Raw genomic sequence first — 20455 nt, 5'->3', positions numbered from 1 at the left:
TGGAGACGACCGACACACGAAGAGGCAGATCCAATGATCCAGACGGGATAAAATTATAAATACTGCAAGGTAAAGTATTAAAGTATGTCTGATTCTGATTTAAATTATAAATTATAATTTTAATAAATTAAAATTATAAATACCAATCAGAGCGTCCATCCTTTCTCTCCATCACCTCTTCACAGCTTCTGTTGCAGCGCTGAAGCTACTGCCACGCATGTCCAAGTGGTAAAAAACGTGTTTAATTCTGGTCCAGACCTGAACAACCTCCATGAACCCCGGAGCTCCGTCATAAACATGTGGCGCACCTGCGTACAGGTGATCATCAGGATGATGAAGGGGGTCAGTTACCTTTACGCTGACATCAGCATCTTCATCCGTTCTTTTCCGTACAGAACAGGTAGAGAAAGGATCTACGAACACACCTATGAGCGCCTCTATGTGGTTCGATAATTATTAACTGAATGATTCAGGAGATCGGGTCAAACTGCAGCATCCTATAATATATAATCATCTTTATTGTCATTGCAACATACATTCCAATGAAATTGGCTCTCTGCATTTAACCCATCCCCTTGGGGAGCAGTGGGCTGCCACTGTGTGGCCCTCTGGTGAGCAATCGGGGGTTAAGGGTCTTGCTCAGGGACCCAGAGTGGCAGTCTCTGGGAGTTGAACCCAGAACCTCCGCTTGTATAGCAGAGGATGGTTTCGATCCATCGACCTCTGGGTTATGGGTCCAGCACGCTTCCACTGCCACCCTGCAGGCTGAGCGACTCTTCATCAGTGCAGACAGAGAGTCTGCATAGCAGAGCATGTGATTAAGTAATATTATCCGCTGATAAAGACCTTTTACTCACATTACAGCAGCTTGTTGACGTGCAAAATGTAAATAAAATGCAGTAAAATCACGACACCTGATAAATAATAAATAATAATTTAACTTTATTGATCTCACAATGGAGAAATTCACTTCTGCATCTTAACCCATCCCCTTGGGGAGCAGTGGGCTGCCACTGTGCGGCGCCTGGTGAGCAATCAGGGGTTAAGGGTCTTGCTCAGGGACCCAGAGTGGCAGTCTGTGGGATTTGAACTCAGAACCTCTGGGACCAAAGCTCTGTGCTCTAACCACTAGGCCACCACTCCCCTTGTAATGTAATGTGATGTAAAAAACAACAACAAGGGGATATAACAATTCACTAGCTTGCGTAAAAACATTTAGTTTTTTTGTTATTTTAAGTTTTATGATCAAATGTTGTTACGCCAGTACTGATACCAACAGATTTAAAGCTAGTTCACCCAACCAGGTCTCTGCAGAGGAAGACAAGGAGATCCGTAAATATCTTAAAAGGCAGCCTGAAGATACCATAACATTACGTCACCTGGTGCCAAAACAAAACATCCTCATGTTGTAGTTACTGTTTTTTTTTCTTGTTTTGAGCGTCAACAGACTGGTATAGTGAGTAAAAGGGCTTGCCATACTCTGGGACGATGAACCTACTGGCCCAGACTGGAGCTTTTCTCAGTTAATTCCTGTAACAGTGGACCATGTCGGGAGTTATGTTCATGAAAAGCAGCGGCAGGCGATCACATTATGAACGCTGAATCTGCTGAGTCGGCAGAAACTGGAGGCAGATACATTTAAACGTCTGAAACCAGCCATTTTAAAGGGATCCTGCAGGATCTAAGCGCTGTCGGTGGTTTCCTGGACATCATGGAGTCACCGCTCCCCTCTGCCTCCTCTTCATGTTGCAGCTCTACGCGTCCATGAGGCTGCAGATAAAACACTGCTGGGCGTGGAGGACTTCAGGGACCCCAGCATGTCAGGAGTATGCGGTCATGGTGCAGTCAGAGCCTCTCCCTCCATCCCTTCACTCTCCCAGCTGCTCTCAGTCACGCCGTTCGCTCGCTGCAGACGCTGTAAACGCTGTAAACGCTGCATACGCTGTAAATGCTGCAGACGCTGCAGACTCTGTAAATGCTGCAGACGCTGTAAATGCTGCAGACGCTGCAGACTCTGTAAATGCTGCAGACGCTGTAAATGCTGCAGACCCTGTAAATGCTGCAGACGCTGTAAATGCTGCAGACGCTGTAAATGCTGCAGACGCTGTAAATGCTGCAGACGCTGCAGGGTCTGAGTTGGAGTTCTTCTCCTGCAGCTCAGCCTGGAAGCAGGAAAGCTGGATGTTTTTCTCAGCTGTGAGCTGAAACTCTCCATTATTCAGAAGCAGCAGAACCACTCCTCTCACTGCAGAGCAGGAAAAAACTCCCCAGAGGTCACGGCTTCACTTTTCCAGATGTTCTGTGTTGTTTGTTCTCACACATCCAGAGGTTTAGACAAAGAAGCAGAGAGCCCAGAGTCCGAACTCTTAGCTACAAACAGGAAAAACCTCCATAAACACAGATTTACAGCAAGCTCAACATCTGCAGTTTTGATCTCTTTAAGCATTTTTTTAAAAATGATCCCTCCGTCCATCTTGGAGGTACCAGATCCAGGAGGACCTTCCTCTCCAGCTCCTCCTGGGGGTCCCAATCCCACCCGAGTGTCCTGGTTCTGCTCCCAGGTCTCCTCCAAGTGAGATGTTCCTGAAAAGCTGGAAACCGGCTCAGCTGTGAGGCAGCAGCTCCTCTCCAGACGATGGAGATCTCCTGCTCCTCATCGAGGCTACTTCCATCCAGGACCTCCTTCCTTCTTCCATGATCCGTATCTGAGGAACAAAGACGAGATCAGAGATCACGCAGTTCATCCAGAGCAGTTCATTCGTCCTGCAGAGGAAGCTCCTGCCTCCTCCTTCCACCACTCAGGACCACCATCTCTGGAGCAGGACCACTGATGTGATCAGAAACCTTCTCCAGGTCTACTGGGCTGCTCTATCAGCAGCCATGACCCTCAGAGACCTTCTCCACTCCTCCCTGAGCAGATCCTGGTTCGCTGCTTTTATTTTAAAGGACACCAACAACCAGCTTCATGCTTCATCAACTTTAATCAGAGACTTCAGCTGCTTCTGGCTCCTGGAGGTGAGGGCTGGAAGGTCCTGGAAGGTCCTGGAGAAGCCGGCTGGTTTCCATGGTGGTCCGGGTTGTGAACGCTGACTTCTGTGAGCTCCTCCTCTTCCTCCTCTTCCTCCTCCTGACGGTGGAAGGTGCTCGGTGAGGGGGCGGTGTGAAAGGAGGCGCCGCTGTCCGAGTCAGAAGGTCCGGGTCGGTCCTGGTGGGTCACGTCTGCTTCACTGACAGGCGAGAGCGTGGGAAAACAGACGTTTAGGGATAAAGAACTGGAGCAGACATCAGATGGTAATCTTTTACCTGAGATCAGAGTCGGAGTAAGCGCTGAAGTACTCGCTGTCTCCACTCAGAACCTCAGCGTCTGCGGCGGTTCCTCTGGCGCCGGTACCGGAGGGTTCCTCTGCTGTGAAGATCCTCCTCCTCCTCAGCGGTGACCAGGAGGTTTGGTCGGCGACGAGAGGCGAGTTCAGGGCCGCAGAAGGAGGACGGAGCTCGTCTTCACTGGAGTCTCTGGCAGAAACAGGGAGAGGAAGTTCTATCAGAACCAGGAGGTCTGACCCGTTCAGATCCACAATCTGTGTCCTTGGTTCTGGTTTCCTGTTCAGTAGAAACATTTTACAGATATTCACAGCTGCAGCATGCAGGCTTTTAGGTTTTTCTGCAGTTCTGCGTTTCAGGGCCATCAGAATGTTTTAGAAAGTTCTTTTGGGTCGAGCTGCTTATTTCCTCCTCATTCTGGGCCGTTTGTGTTTTTTACAGTTTCTCTCTTTCAGGACGTTCTGGATCGCTGCTCAACAAGACGAAATATCTACACAGGATCTCTGGATCACTAAACAGAGTCTACTCTGGTTCTGGTTCTGGTTCTGAGCTCAGAGGACTCACAGTTCGCTGTCGTCCTGGAAGGTCAGAGGTCGCATGCAGACGGCGCACATGTTTCCCAAACTGTGGAAACATGGCCGACAGAACACGCCTGCAAGGAGAACAGAGAGAGCGGGTCAAGCTGGTGCTGTAGGAGGAAAGTTCTGCTAGTTTCAGGCGAATCATGAAGAAAAAACACTTTAATCCTGTTTAAACAAATATTCACAGAAAGAAATTAATCTGTTTGGTTTCAGGGTTAGAAGGTCAGGAAATTATCTTCTGAGATTATTAAAAACTCAAACTTCCAGAAACAGATTTCACACCGACTTTAATCATCAAATGAAGGTGGAAGCAGGAAGTAACCCCCCCCCCCCCCACCATAACCCAGCAGGTTAGAACCTCCCGCCTCATTAAAGCAAATGATTTTTATCTGAATATCTGCAGAATAAATGGAGATTAAAAGCTTTAACTGTTACTGGATGATTCTGCAGGATTCATGGCTGCGGTCCGGTTCTGCAGCCGTGATCCAACCCGTCCCCCAGGGGGCTCCTGCTCAGGAATCCAGAACCATCTGGTTCTCCAGCAGCTTAATGGATCAGAACACGATGCACGGTCATCTCCACTGCAGAGCTGCAGTTGAGGACGTGTTCTGACCCAGCTGAGGTTATCAGAACCACTCTGTGTGTTTTAAGGTTCTGCTGCTGTCTCAGAACCAACCTTCAGCCAGACGCTCATCATTCACTGGCTGCTGATTCAGCTCCTGAGCTTTCAGACGATCCCTTGTTTGTTCCCGTTCCAGATTGTTCTGATGTTCTCCCCCAGATCTTCTCAGTGATCTGCCAGCGGTTCCGTCTAAGCCCGCCCAGCTGCGGTTCTGACCCGTTGCAGATCAAACCCTGGCTTAGTAAACAAGCTTCAGTTCCTTCACACATTTCTCCTCCTCCCGCTAACCGGACTATCCTTCCGCTCCTCTCCAGCAGAACCGCTCGCCCAAGTCCTGGTTCCTGCGTCTGGACCAACTTTTTAAACTGGTAATGTTTGAAGAACCTCCAGCCCACGCTGAGAGACCGGCTGTTTGGAAACGTCCAGAGAGGAGGAGGAGGAGGAGGAGGAGGAAGATGAGGTTGGACGCTAACACAGAGCAGCTCCACCTTCAGCGGATCCAGTCTCACCGTTTCAGGTTCAGACTGAAGCTTATGAAGAATCTGATGACGGAGCGGCTGAGTCGGGTTCAGCCGTTTCATTGACCAATGAGGAGATGCAGCTTCCTACCTGAGCAGCGCGGGACGTCGCAGGCGATGGTGTCGTCATCCTTCGCCCTCACCGCCTCGCCGCAGCCCACACAGGTGAGGGAGGAGCGGTCCAGCAGGCGGCACAGGTAGCCTCCTCCTGGAATCCTGATGGAGTAAAGAGTCATGACAGATTTGGTTCTGAGCTTCATCAAAGCTGCTGAAACAAGTCAGACGATGACAGCAGGCTGAGCACCAAGACAGCTGAAGATGTTCTGGACCGGCTGGACCGCTGCAACAGTCCACCAGATGCTTGACAGCAGCGTAAAGTTCTCATGGATCGTCTCAGTTTTCACATGAAGCACATGAAGAGCTTTACCCATGATGCCGTCTGTTTTATGAAAACATGACGCTGCCACCTCCGTGCTTCACAGCTGAGGTGATGGTCTCAGGGTTCCTCCTCCTAATGAGAGGATTGTGTCCAGACGCCTCATCAGAACACGGGTCCAAACATTAAGGCTTTGGTTCTGGGCTTGATTCACACATTTCACACCAGAACCAGAGGAGTTCTTGCAGAGAGAACCCGTCTCCTTCCAGAACCGTATGGCGGCTGGACGTCCCCACGGTGTTTATACTTGCTTATGATTGGACAGAGGAGCGGGGAACCTTCAGGCGCCTGGAAACCGGGTCAGAGGAGGAACCACGGTTCCCCTCCTCCTGATATCTGGGAGGATTTCTCTGGATCTGTACATGACGTCACACAAAGAACCCGAATGTTTGAGGTGTCGCCGTGAAATACATCCACAGGTGTGCCTCCATTTAACTCAGATTAACCAATCAGAAGCTTACAACGCCGTGACATCATCATCAGGGGTTCCCAAACAGTCAAAGTGCAGCTCAGTGTATGTAAACATATGAGCTTCAGAAAACTTTTAAAAGAAAATTCTGATTTTTTTTTTTTTTTAATAAACTGAATATAATTTCTGGCCTTAAACAGGAAACACTGACTCTGATTCATTCAGTGTAAATATCTGGTTTCCTGTGAGGTTCATCAGAAATAAACTAAATATATCATAAAAACCATCTTTAAATGTTCATTTTTTAAAGATTAAACGTTTGTAAGCTGCCGTCCTGCAGGTAGACGTCAGTGGCGTGAAGGTACCGCGTCATCAGCGTCCGGACGGCGCCTCCACCAGCCAGCTGCTGGACGACGGCCCTCCTCAGGGCCCGGCCCAGCGACCTCCTCTCATTCAGGATCCGCTGCCGGAGGAACCGGATCCTCTCCTGCAGAACACAAAGAAGGACGGGTCACCTGCAAGTTTCAGGTTTCACTTTCTTTCTCTCGCAGTCGGGTCGTCACGTCCTCGCTTTGTGAAGAACACCCAGAAAGGCCTCGGGCCACCAGAACCACGCCTGCTGCTACGGCAGAGCGTGGAGAACAGAGGCTGTGAAATCAAACACGAGATGCTGGAGATAAACGGACATGTTGGAACATCTCAGCAGGAGCGACACGTCTGCCGGTTCTGGTTCTGTGGGACATCAGATGGGAGAGCAGCCAGAACCACCAGGACTTTAACGACGTTCAAAGAAAGAAAAAAAGCTAAGAAAATCAGTTTGAAGGAGGAACACGAAGCATTTATTTTTAAATAATATTCAAACTTTATTTAAACGTGTTAATGAATCTCAGGCTGAAGCCAGCGTGGAGCAGCAGATGGATCAGACCGTTAACTGCTGACCTCATCAATCAAGCTGCTAGTTTAGAAAACATCCAACAAAGACGTTCAGCAGATCTTTGATTCAACACCAAATCATTTTCTGCCGCATCGTGCCCAGGAACGCTGAGGAAGAGGAGGTGCAGCTACTGGAGTGGGGCTCCTCTTCATCCAGGCTCTCAGGCTTCATCTGCAGCCCTGCGGTGGATGAAGGCCCCGTCGTTTAATGCTGAGGTTCTGACGTGTCTGATGATCCAGAGAGGAGCTGCTGGCTGTCTCTCTGCAGGCCGGCTGGTTCAGAACATCTCGGGGAAGTCCAGAGGTCTCAGAGCGCCTGAGCCACGTTCAGGTTTGGATCAGCGTGTTCAGACCTGCCTTCAGCTTCCTCCTCTCAGACGTTCACGCTGCAGATTCCTCACATGCCTCTCTGCTCTGCGACCTTCCACCCACAGCAGCTGATCTTCCTCTCGTCGCCTTGGCTCCGGCGTCAGGGAGCATCACGTTCAGTCAGAGCCAGAGGGGCGGGGCTTACAGGGAAAATACCTGCCCTCATGTTGCTGCTGGTGGGACAAACACATTTCTGCTGCAGGGGCCGTAATCCAGAACCTTCTGAAGGAACAAAACGCTTCCGGCTGGAGCTTGAAAGAAGCCAGCAGGACACCGAGAGCAGCTGCCAGACCTGCGGGTTTCAAACCGGCAACAGAGGCTCAGTTTGATAACCTGATGAGAGTCAGATTATCGGTTTGATGCTGCAGATAAAGAAACCAGGATTAGAAACGCTGATAACTCAGCAGCTGCTTCACCTCCATGGGAAACCTATAAATAAATAAAAACTTTTAAACATGAGCGATCATTCACATTAATAAACAGTATAAAAATTAACCGCATCCTTAATTTAAAATTTAATTCACCATATGTTGAAAACATATTTAAGATATTCGTTTCTACAACATATGAGGAAATAACTGAAATGTCTTGTCGAGCGTCTCGTCTGATTGGTGAACTGCAGACCAATCATCACGTCTGTACCTGTGTTATCTTAGTGAGGATTCTCAGTCATCAGGTCAGGATCAACCCAAAAAACTAAAAAATAAAACAACTGGACTTTAAGTCTGAAGCTGAAGACGTTTCTCTTCCATCCAGGAAGTTTTCTCAGTTCAAAATGTCTGCAGTAGTGAGGAGTTCCAGCTTTATAGACCTGCAGGCCTCCTTAGAGCTTAGACTCACCTGTAGACTCACCTGGAACTGGTCGCTGCAACAATGGAGAGTCGTTAGGCTCCTCATTAAGCTCCTCGTTAAGCTCCTCGTTAGGCTCCTCGTTAGGCTCCTCGTTAGGCTGGCTCCCAGGGGGAATGTTCTGGTCTCATGCATGGAGGAGTGAACTGGGGAAAAGGTTTCACACCTCCATCTATGTAACCTCAACATTCATTGGGGCGACCAGTTCCAGGTGAATCTACAGGTGAGTCTAAGCTCTAAAGAGGCCTGCAGGTCTATAAAGCTGGAGCTCCTCACTCCTGCAGACATTTTGAACTGAGAAATCTTTCTGGATGGAGGAGAAACGTCTTCAGTTTCAGAACAGAAGTCCAGTTGCTTTATTTTGTGTTGCTCCTCTCACTGGATTCTACAGCACAAAATATAAAATATATAAAGAACTTTTGAAATCCAAACCAGAATCAGAATCTGTGTATAAAATATTTAATGTACATTTATATTTTTAATTCTTGTTATAATCTCTTCTAAGTTTAAACATTTCTATTTAACGTGTTTGATGCTGTGAGAGGTCAGATTGTGCAAAAATAAAAATTATTTTATTTTTCTTATTTTATTTATAAACCAAGATGACGTCATTTACCAATTAATTCATCAAACATTCACGTTTGTTGGTTCTGCTGCTTATTTTCATGCAGGCCAACATTGAAAGAACATTCAGTAACATGACTTGATGCAAAGTGTGTCAGGCCCGGTGAGATCAGAACCACTGGCTGTCTGGACCGTTTAGCACCAAAAGAGGATTATAAAGCCTCTGAGGTTTCTAAACATTTCCAGCTTTGTTGCCTCCTGTCAGTCTGCAGCATCACAAACTATCATCAACATGCAGAACCAGATGGACCGGGCCTGTCGGGCCTATCGGGTCACTTCAGCAGGCCGGCGCTGAGAAGATGAAGGTGCAACGAGCTGCTGTGGAGCAGCGAGAACCTTCTGAGTGGTTGGTACCTTTTCTCGCTCTGGATGATAAGAGGCGCAGATGAGGCGTCTGAGGCGCTGCACGAATCCTCCGGTCAGAGACACGACCAGCGCCAGGCCCAACAGGAACCCTGCCATGGCAAACAGAACAGAACCAGAGTCACGTCTGCAGCGTCAGAGGAGGCCGGCATGTTTCGGTTCCTCTGCTGCCGCTCAGATCTGCAAGAGGAAACGATCAGACTTTCCTCACAGGAAACCTGAAACGCTTCCCCACAGAACCGCCAGCAGACGTTTGCATTTGGGCCGCCGCTCCGCGTGTCTTCCTCTGATTGTTGGACTCAGAGGCTCCTGAACGGGTCGCCGTTCCTCAGAGGAAACCCTGAGCTGTCAGAATGTTATTTAGGTTCTGTTCAGGCCCGGTCTGAGGCCCAGAGGCAGAACCGGTCTTCCCCATATTCCTGGAAAGCAGCTTAATCCCAACACTTCCACTGCTGATCCGGCCTGATGCCGTCTGTTTTCATTCCTCCAACCGGACCTGGTGCTGTTCTACTGACACGGTTCTGGTGGTCAGAACTTTCTCAGAGAACAGCTTCCTGATATGTGGGCAGATAAAAGCTGATTTTGGATGTAGACACATTAGTTCTGGTCCGGTTGGATCCGTACCGAGGAGAACCGTGGTGCTGGTCTCCGGCGCCGACGGCTCCACCAGACACTTCCTGCTGACCACCGTGATGTTGCCTCGCTGCAGGACGTTGAACGAAGCCACCAGGTCTCTGAAGATGTCCGAGGCGTATCCGGACCCGTTCACCTGGACCATCACCTGGGCTGGAGCTGATGGGGCAGAACCGTCACCACGGTGACGTCACCATGGTGACGACACAGAACCAGCGCAGCGGGGCGAGGCCTCACCTCTGGCGACCACGTCCCCCTTCACCTGGTGGCGCACCTGGTCCAGAATCCAGAAGACGAGGAAGTCCAGCGCCACCAGCAGGCCGCCGATGGCCAGGTGTCTGAGGACAGAGGCCACGCCCACCAGCACCGCCCGCCGCTCCCTGTAGGACAGGTGGAGGGAAACTGCGGGAGAGAGGCAGAGCGTTGGTTCCTGCTGACACACCTGCAGCGTATGTAAAGGTGTGCTGCTGCTGAGGTGAAGCGGCGGTGGCTCTGACGGGGCGTGACGTAGGTCCTGGCCTCTCGGCGTGTCAGCGGCAGGACTGAAGCTCCGCCCTCCGACGCCACCTGCCGGTCCAGCGCCTTAAACTGAGCGTTGATGTAGATGTTGTCGAAGCTGAGGTCACGCAGGTACCGGCGTCGATACATCGCCGCCCTGCACACAATGACAGCAACACGGCAAAAGTTTTCACATCTGGTCTCCTCCGATGGATTTTATGTAACAGGGGAGCAAAAAGTAATGAAACTGTCAAGTGGGAGGAAAATATGCATGTTTGTAAAGTTTTTTATAAATAAAATGTGAAAAGTGTGCCGTACATTTGTAGGACTGAAATGGTTAATTGTGATTAATTGATTATTCCGACAATTGGAAACTAATTTAGTTACTGAATCAGCAGAATCGTTAACTGACGTAGGTCCTGGCCTCTCGGCGTGTCATATATATATATATATATATATATATATATATATATATATATATATATATATATATATATATATATGCCAGCTTTGCTAGGGCCCGGGACCACACAGTCTTGTTTTCCTAATCCACCTCTTATATCTTTCAACCCTTATGTAATTTTGTCTGTGTTGTGTGCACCTGCCTGTTGCTTTAATCCCATAAATTTCCCCGTTGTGGGATAAATAAAGGATTAGCTAATGTCATCTTATCTTAAATAACACTTTTAATAGTATATATGTACTGGGTTCTTTCAAGGTCTTAATTACATTTTCTGTGTGGGCTCCAGTAACATATGATAGATAATATCTACTTTGAAAGTTAACATGAACTGCTGCTGAAGATGACCACTCTGATCTACCTGGATGTTCTCTGGAGGACTGAAACGCCTCAGTCAGAGACGTCAGTCTGTGGGTCTGTCGGGGCAATGACAGAAGTTTCGTCTCCTCTCACCGTTTCTGTCGCTTGCTCATGGTTTTTCACGTGCCTCGATAAATTTGTTGTGTTTCCACTGATTTTAACCGGCTTTTTACAAAACATACAGCTTGATTTCATTTACGGTATTAAAATAGAGTCAAACAGCGCTACTTTCCCTCTTCATGTTTTACTGCTCCTGTTGGTGTCTCTGGCTACATTCACACTGCAGACTGAATATCCTCTAACCTCAGAAAGGACCAGCCCAGCAGGGCCAGGCTGGCGTACATCAGCGGCTCGTTCAGCTTCTGAAACATCCGCAGATCGGAGGAAATCTCCGCCATGATCTCCTGAGAAACCTGCTGCAGGGAGCGGCTGCTGTTGGCGTCCAGGTCGAACTTCACGGAGGCTGAAATGTTGAATTCAAACTCCCGCATCATCTTCTTAAACGCAGCAACGGTGGCTGAAAGATCAGAGTCCAATTAACCCGCAGCAGAGACAGCAGACTGCCAGCAGCAGCTAAAAGCAGACAGAAAAACTCACGATCTGCCAGACGCTGCTTCAGATGGGCAGCCACGTAAGACGGGACGATGCAGAAGAGCTCACCAGCTGAAAGAGACGCATGTGATGAAACAGGACCACAAAAAATCAGCATCACATCAGCATCAGCATCAGCAGGAGCAGCTGATGTTTAAAACCACAAATCTATCCTGACAGTTTGTGATTTCCTGTCTGATGATCGGACTACGGCGTCCCTGGAGACCTAGAATCACGACGTCAGTGAACGCACCACGAGCGAGGTTGCAAAGCGGCAGGAAGCCGTCCACGATGTCACACAGGAAGCTGAACTCGCCCAGCAGGTCGGTGCAGTCGCTCCGGGCCTGGGCGAACAAATCCCGACACTTCCTGTACGGAGCGCCCAGCTTGTCGTTGCAGATGTCTCCGATGTCCACCAGGAAGTGGAGGACGTTCCTCAGGGTGCGAGCTGCAGGATCACGGGTCAGAATTATTTAGACATGCAAATTAGGGGGAGACTTTAAGACTAAAAACCAAAACTTACAGTTAAAGAGCTCAAAACAAAATGAAAAGTAGAGATAAATCAGCCCAAGCCTGAAGATAACAGAGCAATGACTCTCCAACACCCTGGAGGACGACTAAATCATAGAAAATGATGCTGAAACTATTTCTACTGCATTTAAACATGTAAAGAATGACGGCGACGGACCGACATGGCGGACGCTGTCTGTCAGAGCCCGGATGAAGTTCTGGACCCTTCCTGCGACGGCGTAGGCGTTGCTGGTGATCTCTCTGATCTCATCCAGCGCACCTGCAGGAACACGGCAGAACATTCAGGTTCTTCTGACGCTGATGCATTCAGGCTCAGGAGGACATGCAGAATAACTGATCACAGTTAAAAACAGATTAAAGTTCTACAGAAATGCTCCATAAGGAGGAATCTGAGTGAAAATACACTTCCACACAGATTTTTTAAGATGTTTTAATGATGATATTTTTACTATTCTCTACATGTTTTATTCTATCCACCATGTTCATTGCATTTATCACATATCATCACTATTAAAAAGGTTTTAAGGTTTGCGTTTATTCGGATATTAAAGTATTTTTTCTCTCTCTCTGTTTGTGTTTATTGTTTTTATCATATATTTACTGGAACATATAGACCAGTGGTTACCATTTTATCTTACTGTATGTGTGTATTGATTTTAACTTGAAGTGTTTTTCAAGTTATGTTTGAGACTGTGATGAACTGCAATCATCTGGTCTGCATACGCATAACTGAACAGTGGGAAACTGCTTTGTATTATCTTGAAGGTCTCATTGCTGTATGCCTCCCCTACTCCTTAGAGTAACAACGGGTTTTTTGTAACTAGGGACCTCCCAATATCTTAATAAAGACAAGGTAACGGCAGGTGTGCTTCAGAACGGATCAGGGATTCGTAACGGAGCGTTCTCCTGTGTCTAACGTCTGTTGTCTTTCTGCTTTGTGTTGTTTTAATGAATGTTTTACGTGTTTAAACCTGACATTTACACCCGTTTTTTCCGTTCATGCTGAAGTTTCTGTGAGGTGGGCGTGTCTTACCAAAGAGGGGCGTGGCTGCTTTCTGCATCATCTCTTTAGTCTGATTGGCTGCCAGCTCGGCGCCACACAGCAGGCTGGTAGCGGCCCGCTTCGTGTTCTCCAGCGTGTTCTTCAGAGGTCCGGACACCAGAACCGACACATACAGGATCAGGATGAACTTCCTGCCACGGGCTGGACCAGGACCATAACAACGCCACCACGTCAGCACCGTTTGGGAGCTAAGGTTATACTTTCTGTGTTTTCTGATCAGAATACAAACGTAAACCAGAACCCGTAAATCCTGGGCAGGTGCAGGTGAACATCTCTGACTCACCTGAGAACATGGAGGGCAGCATGACCGTGACGCTGGCCCGAACACCTGCTGACAGCCCCATGCCGAACGCTGCCAGCCCGGCCAAGGCCACCGTGGAGTAGGTGCAGAACCACAGCGGCTGTTTCTGCAGAACCAGGCCCATGAGTCCATAAAGAGACGCCAGGAGAAGTCCAGAGAGGAACGCCGCCAGGCTCCGCCCCGCCTGCAGCAGGTGGGCCCTCATCTTTGTCCGTCTGCGGTGGTGAGAGCGCCCACCTGGCCTGAGATGAGATATCACAGAAGCTTTAAAAGGAGCTTTGTTCATTAAAGATTTACAAACATAAAATATGCTGCATGTCTTAAAAAACACATTTCAGGATCTACTCTACCTTTTGCATGCATTTAGTGGGGGTGTAAATCAGCAGCTGTATCACGATGCGACGGTTTATGGATTTGTTTGGATGATGAACCGACATTTACCGATATCACAAAGGCTGTTACGATTTACGATCTTTAAGATTGATATGATGCGATATCATCTCCCCATCTAACACTAATATTTACATTGATGTTAACTCACAAAAACCCAAAAAAGATTTGACAATTTTATTTTTAGGCAGGCATTTAAATAAAAAAACAACATTCTTCTCTTTTTAAAATACTAATAGTAATAGATCTCCTGTTCATTTTGGTCTCATGCTTCGTAAATTTCAAAATAAAGGTGCATCTCAAAAAGGACAATATGGGTCAATATTTTTATTTTGCATCATCTTTAATCATTTAATCAATATATCGATTTGCCCTAAGAACACCGTCCCCACAGCGAAGCATGGTGGCGGCAGCATCATGCTGGGGGACATTTTGTCCAACAGTAAATTAAATATCAGATAAACTCAAAACCAACAGGAGTAATCGTCCAAAAAGACAGGTCTCAGACAGAAATGAGGGAATACAAGTTTTAAGGGGGATTAAATCAATAAATGAAAGTAACAGAGACTCTAACAAGCTGGTATAGATGATCAAAGGACACCTGGACAGGTAGCTAGCATAAAGCTAACAGTTAGCAGCTAAATATTAGCTGTATGCTAGCTTCAGGGGTCCTTTAATTATCTGATGGTCAGAATGGGTTAGCTTTATGCTACCTACCTGCTCAGGTGTCCTCTGAGGGTGCGTCTGGATCCGCCCCTCAACACCTGGACTGTGACGTCACTCTTCAGCAGGCGTTGCCGCTCCTCCTTCGGCGCCATCTTGGGGTTTTGGTCTCGCTACGGAAACCGGTTACCGTGGAGATGACGGAGCTACCGGAAGCTCAACGGTTTGAATGATGGCGCTCCATAACTGACCTGCTCCAGATGTTCGCGCTTCCTCCAGCTGTGCGCCGGTTCTCCAGGCTTCCAGCTGAGAGCCCGGCGGCCCTCCTGGTCCTCAGGGGCCTGCTCGGCGCGGTGAGCGGCGCAGGTAAACCATCACCGGGCCGGTAGGAACCGGCCGCTGTGGACAGAACCTGCCTGAAAATATCAGCAATTTAAGTTTTTCTCTGGTCACTCTGTGTTTCTGCGGCGTTTATTTTAGCATTTATCACAGATTTAGAAAGAAGACGTCCCGATGAATAATTCGGCTAATATAACACTAATAATGATTTTCTAAAACTAAAAATAATTTTCTTTATCTGACTTGGAAAACTGAACCCTTACCTGTTTTTTCAATACTGGTGCAACGTTTTGGCTTAAATAATTACTATTAAAAGAATTATTGTTATTTATTTGTTTAGATAATTATTGGGCTTTTAAATTATTTTTGTTCTTTTTTGGTAGAATTTGTTTTTATTTATATAAAGTTCTGCTCGCATACTAAATTGCTCTTAGGATTAGAGCCTTATTTAACCGTCTATGTCTATGTGAGTTGTTAATTTCTTTATTTTCTATCCATACTTTTTTCCATACTTTTCTTTATTTATTCACGTGTTTACCACCAATTTAGAAAGAGGATATCCCAATGAACAATTCGGCTAATATAACACTAATAATTCCTTTTTCATTTTGTTTATCTGACTTGGAAAACTGAACCCTTACCTGTTTTTCAATACTTGATATGGTGCAACTTTTTGGCTTAAATAATTACTATTAAAAGTATTATTATTATTATTATTATTATCTATTGGGCTTTTAAATTATATTTAGTATTTTTTGGTAGTAGTAGTTTTCATTTATTAAAATTTCTGCTCGCTTACTAAATTGCTCTATTTGACCTACTAAAGGCTCTATTTAACTACAGTTAAATAGAGTCTTATTTAACTGTAGTTATTTATTTATTTATCCAGATTTTCACATCTATTTCACATGGATATATTTTAACCTAAATATGTAATAAATTGTTGTATTTTCTTTAGTGTTGTTTCTGGGAATTGTCCATAACTTCCCTCTGACATTTGTCCTGAAGCTGGCGGTAGGATCTGTATTTGTCGGTGAGCAGACGTCATGTTCACATTCCTCCTTTGAAGCGCATCATCCTCAGGTGAACACAGGTGTGTGTGTTTAGGTGTGTGCGTAGCAGGAGGAGCTCTGTCCTCGTCCTTCAGGTGTACCGTCCTCCTCACCTTACCCAGCATCCTCGGCTCACGTGGCCGCTCCTACCTGATGGTGCTGGTTGTGATGGTTATGTTCAGAGGTAAAAACACACACACTGCAAATCCTGAGAGTAGAGAGGATAATTTTCTCCGCTGACATTAAAACTCGTCGTTTCTGACTCTCATGCATGTTTCTAACGTGGTCTGGATCCATGTCCTCTTGGCCTTTTGAGAAGCTTTCAGACTTTTAGATTTTATCAGAACAAATTAACCAGCAAACTGATCAGATCGGTTTAACCCAACAAGCATCTGTTTCCCTCCATTTTGTTACTATAATACTGTAAAAGAGTTTTGTCAAAGCCATACAGACATGTTTAGAAACCAAAAACAGCTGATCTCAGTTATGCTACAGCACCAGATGTCCCTGTGCTACGATCAGCCTTCATACCTAAGCAACAAGACGATGGTGTGTCCCGTCTCGCTGTTCCAGGTCCGATCGCAAACATCGAGCGGAACGCCGAGGCGGCGGCTCTGTCTCTGAGCTGTAATCTGGACCTGCAGGTTCATCACAGCAGGATGCTGTGGAGGCAAGCCATCCGACCCTTTATTCTGGTCACACAGCAGCTGATGGTGAGGAGGGAGTCTGCAGACTGCAGCTTAATGAGGGCAGAGATATAAACATGACATTATTATTCAGAGGTTCAGACAACGATAAAAAAATAACCAAAAAATTATATTGTGAATTTCTTTTAGCTGGTAGCACTGCTGCCTTGCAGCCAGAAGGTTTATTTTTATGACGGTAAAATTAATACAGACAGGTTAAGATCTTACAACTAAAAATGTTGGGTGTATCAAAATGTTTTCATTGTGATACACCCAACATTTTGGGTACATTTTATAACCACACTCTTTATATTCTGTTAATTTCATAGTAACTAGGACCACATTGATCTGCAGCTTCCTAATGATACTTTCCCTGTTCAGTCCTGTAGTGGCAGTGAGTATGGACCCACATGTGCAGTCACTGCCTCTGCATTTTAAAATAATGTTTGCTAATTACACGACAAGTGCTGCAGAGAGCCTCAGTGAAAATCTTTATAGCAGTTAAACCGGTTCTGCCTGTTTTTTAATTGTTATTTTAATGATTTATCTTCAAAGACTGAGGCTGTGAGTCTTTAACTGTATAATACAGCACATATAAATTCAGTTTTTAAATTGACCCTTATTATTAACAGTTGGTTTGTTCCTATTAATTGTTCCCATGCAGTTCTGCTGCACAACATTTATCAGCTTTATGTTACTGTGAGAAACAACTGGAGGGTTTTCTCTCCAAAAATGAATCCAGTCATGGTGAAAGTTCCAATTTCATGCATTTCAGTCACATTCTATTTTCTTTAATCGTTCTATCTCTGTTATTCTGGAGTTAAATGTTAATTTTGTGGTTTTGAACTAATATTCTGTCCACTGAAGCCTTTTAGGTCAAAGGGAAACTCTGGAAGCCTCTTCAGGTTCTCTAAGGGATAAACGTCTGTGTTTGCTTCTCAGGATGATAAAGCAGAGTTTGAGTCGGAGTCCCTGAACATCAGCAGGAAGTTCCAGAACATCAGGGATGAAGTCCTCCTTCAGTACGGATACGACCCGTTCCAGCCGAAGCCGAAGCCCGGCGGCAGAGCGAACAGCACCCAGGAGCAGTTCACCGCCAAGACCAGGATGCAGTGCGACGGTGAGTCCTTACCGTCTTCCTTCCACCAAACTTTATCCCTGGTTTTCAGCCTTATTCTGTGTTCTGGGGGGAGGAGGCATAGCTTCAGGTAGCGTCTGTGTGTGCTGCTCAGGTGTGGTGAGTGAGGGCATCCAGCGCTGTGCTGATTGGTTCGCTCAGAGGTGGGAGGCATGCATGGAAGCCATTCCTGTTCCTGTCATCAACCACATCCTCTGCGTCTCCATGAAGTTCCACTTCCTGTGTGACGTCATGAGAAGTGAGTCTCTGTCCTGGTTAGGAGAGTCAAGCCGGACGTATTCCTGCTGGTGTTTTTACTCACAGGGCTTTATTTTCTCTGGCTGTGGTTTGAACTGAAATAAACGCCAAAGCTGGACCGACTTCAGACGGTTCTTTGGACAGAGAGCCACAGGAGAGCCAGCAGATAAAGGTGCAGGACCTCCTCCACCAGCAGGACCTCTCTGAGTGGGTCTCATGTTCCACTCCAGAATGCTTATGGTGGTCCACTCAGTGACTGCCGGTGGAGCTCCAGGTTCTGCTCATTTCTCTGAGCTTCCTGCTCTGGCCTCAGGCTGAAGCTGCTGGACGTCCATCCTGGAAGCTGCTGAGATGTTCTCCTCCCTGCAGGTTGATGGACAGCAGCAGCTTCTCTGAGGTCATTTCTGATGTTCTTCCATCCTGGTAGTGTTTTTTTACTCTCCTGGACGCTGTAAACTCCAGAGGAAGCAGCTGAGGTTCCCCAGGACCGCTTGTTTTCACGGCTTTTACCTCTGAAGCCAGAAGTTATCTTCAGAGAACCTGGTAACCCCGCTCTGCCTCTCCGTTCCCGTCCTCCAGTCATGACTCCCTGGTGCCGGCAGCAGATTCCCGTGGAGGGAAACTTCGGGCGGCTCTTCGATCAGCTCAACGTTTCAGTGGAGCGTCTCTCCAGAGAGTTCAGGACGGAGGTGGTCGTCCAGGTCAGGACATCTTCAGGAGCCTCAGGACAGACGGCCGCTCAGACAGAATGACCTTCCTCTGCCGTCCTGCAGGAGGAGGAGCAGCAGCCGGTGCTGGACGGGGTTCTGTTGGATCAGGCCTTCACTCAGGCCGTCAGACGGTCCTTCCAGAACCTGACGAGGACGATGGAACAAGTGATGAACGTCCTGCAGCTGCTGCTGTCCTTCACCTTCATCACCGTGTTCATCCAGTAAGACTCTCAGCTTCAGCAGCAGGTAGACCCCATCAGGCTGCTGCTGCTGCACCTCCTCCTCTTCCTCTGCCTCCTCCTCTTCTTCTTCATCCCACTGCTGGTCCTCCTCTTTCTCATTCTCCTCTTTCTCCTCCTCATCCTCAGGGCGTTTCAGTACCTCTGCTCCTACAGGAGGAACATCATGTTTGACAACCTCTACATCACCTCCTACTTCAGACGCATCGATGACCGCAGGAGACGAGCGGTACTCTCAATCTCCTCCTCTTCGTCCCCATCCTACTGATGAAGACTCACGCTGTCCCTCCTGCCTCTTCTGTCCTTTTAGGGCAAACGCTTCCTGCTGCCTCTCAGGAAATCAGAGAGTAAGGCGTTCATCGCCCCGACGAGTCTGAAGATCTTCCCCCAGGAGCTGAAACAGGTGGTGAGTTCAACTCCTGCCGCCTTCAGTCAGACCCGGTTAATGGAGGCGGCCCAGTTCTGGTTCCTCCCAGTCAGACGTAACCCAGAAAATCAGCTGCACAGCAAATATTTACTTGTTATCTGCTGATTTCATCATTTCTGCAAACAGTGGAGCCCAGAGATTCTGATCAGTCCTGAGGTTGCGTGATCGGTGTGACGCTGGGTTCTGTTTGTGTGTTTCCAGACGCCAGGAGCTTTCCAGTTCTGTCCATCTTGCTGCTGTCCGTCGTCCTGCTGGCCGTCGACTCCGCTCTGGTCCGCGTTCTCGACATCATCAGCAGACACACGTTCACGCAGTTCAACGTGACGAGTGAGCACGCACACACACAGTCTGACTGACATTATACATACGGGTGTATGTATAATTCTGACCTTGGTTCACTTAGAAAAATTAGCAAATGTTTTAAGAATCACTGCCGCTGCATCACCGGCATCATCATCATCATCATCATCCAGGGTGGATGAAGTCAGTTTAAATAAATGACTGAGAGATGGCTCCGCCCCTTTCTGCAGGCGGTTACCACGTGGACATCAAAGTGGGCGGGGACTCCATGATGGCCCGCCTCCTGCGGACCACGATTTCCGGATTCAACAGTTCATCTGAGCTGAACGTCCACAGCGACAACCGGTGGTGAGAATCACGCTGCTCTGCTGTGGGAGGGAGGCAGCTGCAGCCCCAGGCCTCTAGGGGGCAGTATTTCCATTTATAAAACTTTAAAAGTCCCAGTTCATCCTGTAAGGGAAAAATTTTTACAGAGCAATCTCAACTAAAACAAGTTGGAAGTTTATTAAAAGGCATCACACATTTACATTATATGTTGTCAGATTTATGGTCAGATTTATGTTTTTATACAGACTGCAGATTTTAAGGTTTTTATCTTTATCGACAAGTAAAATCTCAGACTCAGACAGAATATCACTGAATTCAATGAAACTGGAGAAATAAAATTAGAAATGACTTGATTACATCTTTAAATCTGGTTCTACTAGACTGAATTGTGACTGAACTGGATCACATTAGGTGCATTGGGATTTTAATTGGCCCTGTAATCTGAACTGGTGCAGGATGTTTATTAAATTAGTATATTTTATCCT

General features: G+C 47.2%; 2 protein-coding genes across 2 annotated transcripts; one reads left to right on the top strand and one right to left on the bottom strand.

Moving 5' to 3' along the window:
• Positions 1–2962: 2962 nt before the first annotated feature.
• LOC118559937 (DC-STAMP domain-containing protein 2-like) lies at positions 2963–14763 on the bottom strand. Its single transcript, XM_036130612.1, has 16 exons — positions 14570–14763; positions 13445–13704; positions 13132–13302; positions 12256–12357; positions 11821–12015; positions 11574–11639; positions 11280–11493; positions 10156–10313; positions 9896–10060; positions 9650–9817; positions 9017–9117; positions 6253–6374; positions 5134–5258; positions 3886–3973; positions 3304–3513; positions 2963–3227 (listed from the first exon to the last, which is right to left on the bottom strand). Exons 1-16 carry the CDS (start codon positions 14668–14670, stop codon positions 2993–2995), a joined length of 2481 nt encoding a protein of 826 aa, XP_035986505.1. The 5' UTR covers positions 14671–14763; the 3' UTR covers positions 2963–2992.
• Positions 14751–19995, top strand: LOC118559938 (E3 ubiquitin-protein ligase DCST1-like). Its single transcript, XM_036130613.1, has 12 exons — positions 14751–14881; positions 15813–15887; positions 15962–16090; positions 16480–16619; positions 17535–17712; positions 17825–17968; positions 18547–18668; positions 18741–18898; positions 19046–19145; positions 19227–19326; positions 19545–19670; positions 19874–19995. Exons 1-12 carry the CDS (start codon positions 14776–14778, stop codon positions 19993–19995), a joined length of 1500 nt encoding a protein of 499 aa, XP_035986506.1. The 5' UTR covers positions 14751–14775.
• The last annotated feature ends 460 nt before the right edge of the window (positions 19996–20455 follow it).

Source organism: Fundulus heteroclitus, unplaced genomic scaffold (genome assembly GCF_011125445.2).
Source record: "Fundulus heteroclitus isolate FHET01 unplaced genomic scaffold, MU-UCD_Fhet_4.1 scaffold_368, whole genome shotgun sequence".
NCBI classification, from domain to species: domain Eukaryota; kingdom Metazoa; phylum Chordata; class Actinopteri; order Cyprinodontiformes; family Fundulidae; genus Fundulus; species Fundulus heteroclitus.
This window is presented reverse-complemented; position numbering and strand designations above follow the sequence as displayed.

Coding starts and splice junctions, on each gene's coding strand:
- LOC118559937 (XM_036130612.1), bottom strand. CDS start 14,670: ATGGCGCCGAAGGAGGAGCGGCAACGCCTGCTGAAGAGTGACGTCACA. Junction 13,303..13,444: donor GCTGCCCTCCATGTTCTCAG/GTGAGTCAGAGA, acceptor GTCCTGGTCCAG/CCCGTGGCAGGAAGTTCATC. Junction 5,259..6,252: donor GTCCGGACGCTGATGACGCG/GTACCTTCACGC, acceptor TTACTCCATCAG/GATTCCAGGAGGAGGCTACC.
- LOC118559938 (XM_036130613.1), top strand. CDS start 14,776: ATGTTCGCGCTTCCTCCAGCTGTGCGCCGGTTCTCCAGGCTTCCAGCT. Junction 17,713..17,824: donor GACCAGGATGCAGTGCGACG/GTGAGTCCTTAC, acceptor TGTGCTGCTCAG/GTGTGGTGAGTGAGGGCATC. Junction 19,327..19,544: donor GGAGCTGAAACAGGTGGTGA/GTTCAACTCCTG, acceptor GTGTGTTTCCAG/ACGCCAGGAGCTTTCCAGTT.